General features: G+C 40.5%; 1 protein-coding gene across 10 annotated transcripts in view; it reads left to right on the top strand.

Moving 5' to 3' along the window:
- The window catches only part of LOC140324518 (pseudouridylate synthase 1 homolog), a 24,218-nt gene continuing 12,097 nt past the window's right edge, over nucleotides 1-12,121 (top strand). For 3 of the 10 annotated variants that reach the window (XM_072402461.1, XM_072402466.1, XM_072402469.1), the window contains exons 1-2: nucleotides 452-535; nucleotides 6,671-6,734. Coding sequence is in view for 2 of the 10 variants with exons in the window: in XM_072402459.1 (XP_072258560.1) it covers nucleotides 7,360-9,924 (2,565 nt within the window). In the remaining 8 variants the exon portion in view is untranslated. Of the gene's footprint in view, nucleotides 110-451; nucleotides 536-6,670; nucleotides 6,735-7,359; nucleotides 11,226-12,121 lie in introns of those variants that run through there. The other 7 variants (XM_072402465.1, XM_072402463.1, XM_072402459.1 and 4 more) reach the window with 6 other exon arrangements.

The raw sequence follows: 12,121 nt of genomic DNA on the forward strand, positions 1-12,121 counted from the left end.
ACACAACTAGTCCACCCGCCTACAGCAAAGTACAGGGGGCGTGTACAAGACCCACAAAGAGCGAAAAGAGTAGTAACCAGTCTGTGTTTCAGGATTTTACAACTAATAGGTAAGAACACCCATGTTTATTGAGCTTTATCTGAACATGTTAGTGGAGTTTGGGGCTGAGCTAGCAAACCAGGCAAACCCTGGACCTAGTGACTGCTCATTACCACATAATATAATTGGCACTGCCAGTACATGCAGCTTTTGTAATGCCCCTGCAGAATGCACCATTGGTGTCCCTTCTTGCAGTAATGGCGGCCTGTACCGTACTGTGAAATTACTATACAGCACAATACAACATTATACGCCTCGTGCTCGTGTCACAGTGCGACTGTCTTAGCTAATAAAGTTTCAGCTTCAAAGGGCGGGAGCGGTGCATTGTGGGAGTTGTAGTCAGCTGATGATTGGTGCACGGTGTATGACCCAGGAAGCGGCGTGGCTGAGTTTGGTGCGGAGCTCAGACCGGAATGATTGAGTTCTGCGAATCATAGTGAGTGTTGCGGTCTTCATTCTTATTCACTGACATAAACTGATATTTGTGGTGCTAAATGACAGTGAGTAGGGGAGGGGTTAGAAAGCAGGTGGTTTATCTACTTCTTGGCTCTTTCAGTGTTCTGCACACATTTTATATAGGGAGAAGCTGGGTTTTGTATGTCTCAGGGAGGATTTAAAGAATTATTGGGAACATTTAGAAAATGTAATTATGCCTAATTAGGACTGTGAAAATACATAATTTAATAGCTGTGTTTGCTGGTACGTGCCTATGCGTATTCTGCCTTATACCAGTAGCTGTATATCCGCTGTGTGAGATCTATGGCACTGCTGCTTAGATGATAAACATACGCCATACAATTACCGATCCCTGCAAATAAATGTCTGTTATACTATTGTTTGATTATTGATCTGCATTAGGATTCATTTCACCATTATATCTATTTGAAAAATCTATCTGTCTATGATGCAGCGTCGGGCGCCTTTAGTTCTTTCACGCCTGGATAGTCTTCTGGCATCTTAAAGCGGAACTAAACTGAAAACAAAAAAATGACACTTACCTTAATCCTGCAGATCCCTCGATGGCGCTGGTCCTTCCCGTGATCTGGTCTTGCGTTGTCCTGGCAGTTCTCTTTGTCCATCCTCGCCGGGCGCTGCCATCCTTATTTTTAACTTCTGTTTTCTTCCTGGGTCTTCTTGGCATGTCACCCGATCTTGCACTGCGCAGATGTGAGATCAGGTGATGGGTAGCCGCTATAAAGGGGGAAAAAAAGAGAGCCATACTTACTGCGCATGCGTGAGATCGCCATCTCTTTCCCATCTTAGAAAAAAATGCCCCTTCTGCGCATGTCCGAGATTATACGTGTGCAGAAGGAGCACACAGAGCCTCCCGGGATGCGCTAACGTAGGGATCCCAGTGCTCAACCCAGGAATTTTTTTGAGCCGGGTGGAAAGAAATTGTAGGCGGGTGGCAGCCCCTGTATTGTGACTCAAACAGTATTTATATAGCGCCATCATATTACACAGCGCTGTACAAAGCCCATTGTCATGTGACTAGCTGTCCCTCAGAGGGGCTTACAATATAATGTCCCTACCTCAGTCATATGACTTTAACACAGTCTAAGGACAATTCCGTGTGGAAGCCAATTAACCTATCTGCATGTTTTTAGAATGTGGGAGGAAACCGGAGTACTGGAGGAAACCCACACAAACACAGGGAGGACCTGCAAACTCCATGCACATAGTGTCCTGGCTGAGATTCGAACAGGACAGAGTGCTAACCACTGAGCCACCATGTTGCCCATCATGCAGCGCTTTACAAAGTCCATAGTCATGTCACTAGAAGTCCCTCAAAGAGGTTCATAATGTAATGTTCCTACCTCAGTCATATGTCTTAAACACAGTCTAAGGTCAGTTTTTGAGGGAAAGCCAATTAACCTAACTGCGTATTTTTGGAATGTGGGAGGAAACACACAGACACGAGGGGAACCTGCAAACTCCATGCAGATAGCGTCATGACCAAGATTCAAACCTGGGACCTAGCACACAGTAATACCTCTATTACCCTGGATTCGGTATTTACTCCTTGTCATGTACTTTCAAACTACACAGTACCGCTTTAGTGTTCTCCCCAGACCCATTTAGCCGGGTGCACCACAACTGAAAAGTTACTTAGCAGTACAGGAGCCACCACCCATCTACGGCTTCTTCCCAACTGCTTAAAAAAATTTCTGCGGAGAACCCTGCACTTCTCCTGTCCTTTATTCTGGTTTTGTTTCCTAGCATCTCAGGGTTCTCTCCAGCCACTTTTACTTTTCAGTAACCACCCGGCTGTTTTGGGACTTTAAAGGCAGCATAGACAAACTACAGCATAGATAAAATCATATTTTATTTAATATGTATTTAAAACGCATGTCTCATAATAAGCTAAAAATATTACCTCAAAATATTTGCATTCACTCTCGACCTTATGGCACGATCACTTATAATAATATCACAAATGCAACTGTTACATATATATCTATAATATTGTACAACTGCCTACAGCGAATGTTAGATATTGATTAGATTATTACCTACGCGGTTCACAGGTATAATCTGCTTCATCAGGCAATGATTGTTTATATATAGGTAGTCCCTGGATTAAGGACATCCGACATACCAATGTCTCCTAGATATGAACGAATGGGCTTCCCTGCTTGCTGTGTGCAGAACAGAGGCTTGAAGGGGGGAGGGGCGGTTTGCATGACTTGCAGAAGAAATATTTTGCTAAACACAGCTGAGGTTGTGGGTGATCTTAGGGGGGTGAGCTGTTTCTGCAGCCTCTTATAACTTTTTAATGACCAAGACAAACTCTGTAGTTGTTTCTTTTTGCATATCAAAGCACAGCTTGCTCCAGAAGTTAATGAATGTCTGGGCTCCTTTAAAGGTTTTTATTTTTTTTTTTGTTTTGTTTTGTTTTGTTTGTGATGAACTCACAGTCAGGATTTTATACAGTAACTGACACCATGCTGCTTAATAATATGTTGAGACAAACATCTGTCCTAATCGCATTTATTAAAATATTCTACCTGTTCCGACTTCAACTTAAAGCGAAACTAATCTCAAAATCCGCCAAAACACAAAAAATACCTTATCTTCAATCTGGAGGTGTCTTCCATCGGGTCCTGGGTTGTCCCCGTATCCGCCCTCGGGCCGGCGCTCCAAGCGCCGCCATCTTCACCTCTTCTCCTGGGCACGAGATCGAGTGATGTAGGTTTTAAAAAAAACTTGCCGATCTCACTGCACATGTGTGAGATCTGCAATTTTTTTCCCTTTTCACGAAAAGGCTCCTTCTGCGCATGCCCGAGATTCTCAAAAGAAAAGTATGTAAAGTAAAAATTCTGAGTTTAGGTACACTTTAAGAACAAACATTAAGAACAAACATGCAGTCCCTATCTCATATGTAACCTGGGCACTACCTGTATAGAGAGGAGGCAATTACTAAATCCAAATACAGAGCAATATTTCAGAAATGTCATATTGATCATAGACAATACATGATCTATAATATGTTAGGTAATGATAAAAACATACCAATTAAGAAATTCAGTGCTGCTTCAGTTTATGCAAATATTTGGAAGTTTTATTTTTAGCACATTATGTGACATTTCTTTTTTAAAAACATTTTAAATAAAATAGAGATTTTATCTACGTTGTAGTTTGTATAATCTACCTTTAAAGTCCCAAAATGTGTATGTGTATGAAGCTACACTTACAATTCTTATGGGCAGCACAGTGGCTCAGAGATTGTGAGCCCCTTTGATATGACTATGGACTTTGTAAAGCGCTGCGTAATATGTCAGCACTAAATAAATACTGTGTAATAATAATGTCCTAAATGCTGAAATCATTTCTCTGTAACTGTGCCTTCTCTGTATATTAATGCTGCACACTTCTGTCCTGTGTACTGGGTGTGTTTCTTTGTATCTGTTCCTATGCAATACAGCCAACACTGTACAATAACACCTATCTTACCTTAGATGTTAGGTGTAGTTATCTGTATCTGTTGATATTCTGTATAAATCCATATACAACAGTAGTTGTGGATGCCAGTTGTAAATCCAGATCAGTGGCTGCCTTGGATGTCAGTTGTTTTTCTCCACATGTTTTATATCCCCGAAAACATATAGTTAGGTTAAAGCAAACATTACGAGAAGTTCCTGGCTTTGCCCAGAAAGAAGAGAGCCAGAGTTATGAAAAAAAACATAAGTGTTGAAGCATCCAAAATGGCTTTGGATGCTTCAACTCGTTCCTTCTTCTGATCACTGTTCAAACATTTCGGCACCCACTTCGCTGAAAGCTTGCGCATGTCTAGGATAGTGGTGATAACAAACCCAACACACTCCCATAAGATGTCAAGTATCTGGGCTATCTTTTTTGCAGATATTCACCAGTCCTCAATAATCAGCACAGCTTTGCAGGTTGCCGGGCCAGTTGAGGTTGGGGGTGCCCACTGAGGGGCTCATCTTCAACGGTGAAATGCCCAGTCTTGAAACGAGATGTCCAGGTTTTGATAGTGCTGTAGGAAGGACATTTCTCCCCCAGTGTTTGTGACATCTCAGTGTGAATGTCCTTTGCTGACTTTCCCTGGACAAACAAAAACTTCATGATGGCCCGTAACTCCAACGACGTGAAACTTGCTTGTGCCTCTCCCATCACAGCTTCTCACTAAAAGAAAAAACAGTTTTAAGAATCGCAAAGACCTGATATTTGCACAGTTACATACCAAGATACCAAGACTGTCATATACCCCCACACTCCTTTTTCTATTTCATCTAGAAGGGGGCAAAGCCAGGAACTTCTCAGCACCCCCTCATAACTCAACATTTTTACTTTTTATGCAGCGGTGATCCAGACTTAATGGGATTGCAGAGCCTCCTGGGATACCTGGGATGTCATGCATCCTGGGAGGCTCTGGCTGCTCCTTCTGCACATATCAGATTTTGGGCATGCGCAGAAGGGGCGTTTTTTCACCAAGAGGAAAGAGATGACGATCTCACGCATGCACAGTGAGATCGCCCCCCCCTCCCTCTTCACAGCGGCTACGTCACCCAATCTTGCACCTGTGCAGTGCGAGATCTGGTGACGAAGAAGACGGAAGAGAAGATATAGGATGGCACTATCCGATGCTTCCTCTGTGCCAGGACGGAGAGGAATTCCAGGATGACACAGGACCAGATCATGGCAAGGATCAGCGCCATCGAGGGATCTGTGGGTTTAAAGGTAAGTGTAATTGTTTTTATTTTTTTGTTTAATTTTGCCTTAATTGACTTCCCTCTAAAAAACTTACCCTAGACTTAAATAATGACGTATGACTATGGTAGGGACATTAGATTGTGAGCCCCTTTGATGGACAGCTAGTGACATGACAATGGACTTTGTAAAGCGCTGCATAATATGTCAGTACTATATAAATACTGTGTAATAATAATAAAAAATGTCATAAATGTTAGATGTTAGTATCATTTTCTTCTGTGTATGATCAGATTGCCCAGTAGCTGTTCTCTTTTCCTATGTGCTGGGTTAAATTCTAAACAAATGATTTTACTAAGTTTGCAACAATGCAGCACAGTACAATTTTTTGTAAACGGTTTCTCCGTCTTTCTTTCTATATCAACGGTGGGCTAGAAAATTTTGGTGGTCTGTGGCTCTGGTCGGTGCACCCCCGAGCGGGGTCAATAATTTCAATAATTTTGCTAGGAGTAGTTTTTGCTCAGTGGGTGACTAAGCTATGAATAGTAATTGTTTGATAAACAATTCTGTAATTTTCAGTTGTATATATTTTGTTATCATTGGTGAGAAAAAAAGTAGTTTGCCATCCAAATTCTAAGCATAAGGATAAACTTTTGACATTGTTTTTGCTGTCCTAGATCTGGCCAAAAATATTTAAACAACTGTTGTCCTTAGCCCCTTTAGGCCCGGTGCTCCACCCAGCACTTTTCAGTAATCAGCTGGCTGTTTTTGGGTAGCTGCTGGGCTGCCCACTTGTTCCGTGTTAGGCTAAGTATACACGTCAGATGACTCCTGTCCGATTAACACTTCAGCGCTGGTATTGTATGAGAATCTGAAAGGTGTACAGCACCCATCCGACTTTGTTCATGGATCTGTCCTGGCAGATCGACTACAATACAAGTGAAGGGGAGAGAGCACAGCGGGGTGCCACTCACTCTTCCTCCCTCTCCATAGAGCAGAACAGCGCTGTATGTACAGCACTCATTCATGTATCTTTCAGTCTTTTGTCTTTGGAAAAAATCATGAAAGATCCTTTCCAACGACAAGTCCAACATGTTTACACAGTTTTTGAGTCTAACACGACTAGAAAGCAAGGCCATGCACAGTGCTGCTTACTGTTCTTGCCGAAGATTTTGATATGAGATAGCAAAGCAGTGTTTTTCTAATTAAAGTTTTACTCAAGGTGCACATTTGTGAGTTGTATGGATTTCTTTTATCCCTGCGTCGATACCAAAAAAAGAAGTGTTGTCAAAAGCTTTGGCCATCTGAACTCGTATCCATCAACAGATAAACATATTTAGTGCCATAATGATGTCCCAAGTTAATGTTTACTAATTTTTTTGTACGTCCATCTTCACAGGTTTTGTTTGTGGTTCTGACGTGCAAATTTTCCAGAAACTCCTAACCAGTTCATCATCCTCAAGGTAATTTCATTTGGTCTCATGCACCATTTGGCTTTCAGTTAACTTATCCATATGTAGGGCAGCCCTATCTGGAAAAAAAGTTTTTTTTTCTTTTTGTAAGTTTGCAATCAGATGAATAATTAGCAAAACTTATGTAAATCCAGCATAGAACAATAGTCATACTTAATAAATAGAAGTGTAAATGTTTGTGCTAAAAGGTAGTTACAGTAGTTACTAATGTGAGAATAGTTTCCACTGTTTTATTAGGATTGCCACTGTTTTATGTTCTGCTTTGTCCTATTTCCTACTCCATAAATCCACTTAACTCTTCACAAAGTCATAACGACTACAGTGCTCTCCCCAGTTAAACCGGGCACACCACTTGGCACTTTTAAGTAACCACTCTGTTTTTGCATGGCTACTAAAAAGTTGGGTCACAATACAGGGCCACCACGCGGCTACAACTTCTTCCCACCCAACTTTAAAACTTTGAGGGGAGAATACAGAACTACTGCAAATAAGACATCAAATTTACTATAAAGTGTAATTTTACAATTTACAGTTTACATTTTCTCTTAAACTTTGTCTCATGCATGTTTCTTCAGTGCAGCTTGTACATTTTGGCAATTTCTTTTTCTTCAAATAGATGCCTGGTTGTTATGTGAGAGGCTGTCTGTCAAGGTGGGGAAGAAAGGATGAAGATTACAGTCTTCATGTTTTTCCAAAAGATCCATCCCTAACCAAAAAATGGCTGCAACAGCTTGGCATTCCCCATGATGAGATCGATCAGTTCTTGGAAAAAATAAAGGAAAGAAAGCAGGGTTCATTTAGAATCTGCAGCAAGCACTTTGCAAAGGAATGTTATGAAAAACGTCCTTTTGGATGGACACTGAAAAAGGGATCCATACCAACGTTACTCCTTCAGGATGACTGTGAACCAGACCACGCTTATGCCAAAAGACCTAAGCTAGACGGTGGTGAGAGCAGTGCAATGTCTGATGAAAACACTGGGCAGTCTTGGGAATTTGAAAAGGATGCAGAAATGACTTCCATCTATTCTGGAAGTGAGCAAGAAAGTTTGCCCAGTGTGTTAATTATATCGGAGACAATTACAGATTTCTCTACCATGGATAGCACATGTTTACAAACGTATGAGGAAGTGGTCCCCTCCATTCCATGCACAGAAGAAACACAGCTTGCATTTAGTGGAGAATCCTCTAGAAACAAGAAAAAAATCAAAAAAAGGTTTGCAAAGAGTGTGGGTACATGCACAGAATATTTCCCAGGTCAAGTCCACAAATCCACTCAGTTTAGGAAAAGTTTTGGAACAAGAAACAAACGATCACAGGTGTGCCGTAGACCGCCCCATCGGTCTATTGGTATCCAGTGCAATATGGGAAATGTACCCTTTGAGTCTTCTACTCGTCGCTCACATTTCCTCTCAAAGCAAAGTGACTTTGAAATGGATTCTGAGTATCAGGTGGAACTAAATCTCGATTCTCCATTTTGTTCATCTGTGACAGATGATTCATCTGATTCTGGTTCTGAACTTCAAGAAGTGCTTCTTTCGGATTCGGAACTTAGTCCTTCTATGCAAAGAAGGGATGTAGATGAAGGTTACAGGCCTGCTAAAGAAAGGGAGGATGATTTAATGAAATCAAGAAATGAGGATATCTTTATCGATCCAAATAACCCTGACAACTCTTACCTTCTACTTGAAGAAACGCCAAATAATGTGGACCATGTTAAGGAAAATAAATTTATTGTCTTTGAGTCATGCTTGGATGATCTTTTCTTTTCCTGCAAATGCAAAGCCAAAGCAAATTGTATGGGTTCCATTGTAAAACTGCAAAAATATAGAATTGGCACAGCAATACGTGTTATAGCTTTCTGTTCTAATAACCACAAATTCAACTTATGGCAGAGCCAACCACTTATAGGAACGACACCTGTGGGCAACCTTTTGCTCTCTGCTGGTATTCTCTGCAGTGGTTCCAGTTTCCAGAGGGTGGATCGATTGCTCAACTTAATTGGAATTTTTGGCATTAGTAAATCAACTCACTTTAACAATCAGAAAAGGTATCTTTTCCCAACTATTAATTATCACTGGGAGAAAAACCATCTTGACACTCTAGAAAAAATGCAAAATAACCCAGTGGCACTGTCTGGTGATAGGCAATTTCATTCTCCAAGACATAATGCCAGATATTGCATTTACAGCTTTCTGGACAGCAAATCTAAAAAAATAGTTGATTTTCAAATAGAACAGCATCAGCCTGGTACTAATGCAGTCACAGCAGAAACAAAGGCATTCCATGTTTGCTTACAGAGGCTGCGTGCAAGCAACATAAATGTCAAAATAGTTTGCACAGATTTTCGCAGGTCAATTCGAAAAGTTATGCGTGACTTTTACAAGGATATATTGCATCAGTTTGATGTGTGGCATGCGGCAAAATCAATTGGCAATAAAATTGCCACGGCAAGTAGGAGATTAAGTGCAGCGGATCTAGAGCAGTGGGTGGTTCCTACAAAAAAACACCTATGGTGGTGTGCACGGACATGTTATCAGAATCCCTTACTGCTGCGAGAAAAATGGATTTCTATTGCTCATCATGTTGCTAACAAACACAGATGGCAAACAGGTGTACTATATAAAAAGTGCCATCATGCTCCAATAAACAGGGATGAAGAAAAAGCTCAAGAATGGCTTACTCCTGGATCAAATGCCCACAGCACTTTCAAGAAAATAGTCTTGAATCCACACTTTTTAAAGAATATAGAACATTTGTCCCCTTTTTCTTACACAGAAGAACTAGAAGTGCTGCACAACACAGCTTTAAAATACAGATCCAAGCAAAACCACTACTCTGCTGACAGCCTAATAGCAAGAACACAACTAGCTGCCTTAGACCACAACAAAAACATCCGGCAAGTGCAGTCTGTAGTGCACAGAGTATCAAGCCATGGTAGAGAACTTAGATCAACACATCAGAGATTTTCTGATAGTAAATCAAAAAATGAATGGGTGGTTGAAAATGAATTTGAACCAACTAGTCAGGAGTTCATTAAAGATATCATACAGGACATGCTGGAACTGGCCAAAGGCAACAGGTCTTACCCATGGCGTTCACATTGTGATAGGGACTCACCGACATTTGCCACTGTGCCTCGTTCAGAAAGTTCTGCTTTTGAAGTATTGGTTACAATATAAAATGTAATTTAGCAACCGTAGACATCAGCATGACTATGTGCTATGGACTCTATGAGATGAGATGCTATGAGAGTGAATACTACGCCCTCATGTTTTTAGGCTACATATTTGTAACACAAAAGAAAGTTTTTGTCTAATGAAATTTGAATTGTTAAAGTGGCTCTGCCCTAAAATCCAATACTTTAAAATGTAAGGCTGTCTGCAAACAAGTATTTATTTATCCTGTCACCTGAACAGGAAAAATTACCCTGGTAAATCCTCCAGAAACCAACCTGGTCCAACACTTCTCTTTAAGCTGCTGGCACCCCTCGTTACTGTCTCCTGAAGTCACTGGTAGGAAAAACCACAAAACCAACAAATCGCCAAGTGACTTTTTACAATATTCTTTCTCAGGTTACTTCTAAACTAAATTCTGGGTAGTATGAGAGTTGGGTATCAAACCAATATTTGCGAAAAGCAGTTTATTTCAGATTATTGTTCTAGCAACAGCCTCTTAGCCTAACTTCAGAAAAAACATACCCTAAAGTGGGGATACCCTAAAGTTGCAAAGGATAAATTATTGTTTAAGACTAAGTAGATGTAAAGATGAAAAAAAAAACTTATCCACTCCATCAGACATTGACCAGTCATCTGTAACCTGTTCTCTAAGATTCTCTGACCTGGGCCCCTAAAACATATGACCAGTGGCCCTGCATTGTAATAAAGACTCTAGGGGCCCAATGATAACATTGGATAGAGTTGGGAGGGGTGTGAGCATTGAGTGAGTGAGTGTGTCGGCTGCGAGGGAAGTGATGGATAAGGATAATTTGTTCCATGCAGTTTAGCTTTAAAACTAAATATGTCTGTGTAGTTTCTATGTAGTTTTATTGCTGTTTATATCCCATTTGAAAATCTAATTTCCAATGTAATCATAAGAAAGAGATATGTTACAATCAATCCAGCAGTACTATAAATGGCAATTTTCCTATTTTAGAGAATGGCAAACTTGTTCCACTCAGAAATATGTATACTTTAAACATGGTTTGTTCCAGATGATTTGCAGGTTTCATAATTTGTTATTTATTGCTTTAGACATTGCAAAGCATTTATTGCATTTCCATTGGCATTGTTATATATGGTCTGTTCAAGAAGTTTTGTTCTTTAGCAATTGGAAAGCTTTATGTAGTGCAACATAAATGTCAATAATTTTCATTTACTTCAAAGTTTTATAGTTGATTGCGAGTCAGAATGTTTTGCTTTACTACTTTTGTACTGTTATGTTAGCATTAATCTTGAATAAATCTGCAACATTTGTTTTGGCAGCTTAGTATCTATTCTTGCATAACTGAATCACTTAGGTTAAGTTCAGACAAATGTTTGTCAACCATGTGGTTAGATGCTCTTGGGCACCCACTTTCAACTTTTAGGTGTCTGGGAATGCTCACCAGCAGTTCCGACAGTTTGCAAGTGTTTCCTGTATGCAAATATGTTTTTTTAGGCTTGTCTTTCACTGGTGGCAAAGCTTTATAGGATAAATGCTCCCCTGCTGTTCTACACCAATCTCTGTGAAGTGCTTTTCAACTGCTTCAAAAGTGGTCCTAATAAAGTCAACGAAAACAGTTCAGTGTCAGACCACCCTAAGATGCTGCATGTAGCTTCCTAAAAGCCTCTCTGCAGGCAGACACCTGTTCAAAAATACATCAGCTGCTTCAATTCATTTCTATGATAACAATGACTGTGGGGCAGATAAGAACTTATCCTTGGGCTATGTACACATGTGCAATAATAGTTGTTGGAAAGGATCTTTCACGATACTTTCCAACGACTAACGGCTGCACGATGCATGAACAAGCGTTATACATACAGCACCTTTCTGATCCATGGAGAAGGGAGGAGGGAGAATGACGGAGTGGCACTCCTCTTCGCTCTCTTCCCTTTATTTCCAACAGGATCCTTTGTCGTCCATGGATTCGTCAGGACAGTTGTTCGGGCGATGGACGATGAGCCCTGTACATACGCTAAGATATCTCGTCTGATATCAGCCCTGAGCCGAGAACCATTGCACATGTGAACCTAAAATTATTTTTTTAAAGTCTATTATGTTTTATTTTAATGTAACTCAAAATTAAAAGAAGATTAATATTTCTTGTGTTGTGTTTGAAAATACCGTATTTTTCGGACTATAAGACGCACTTTTTCTTCCCCAAAACTGGGGGGG

This window comes from Pyxicephalus adspersus, chromosome 2, assembly GCF_032062135.1.
Source record: "Pyxicephalus adspersus chromosome 2, UCB_Pads_2.0, whole genome shotgun sequence".
NCBI lineage: Eukaryota > Metazoa > Chordata > Amphibia > Anura > Pyxicephalidae > Pyxicephalus > Pyxicephalus adspersus.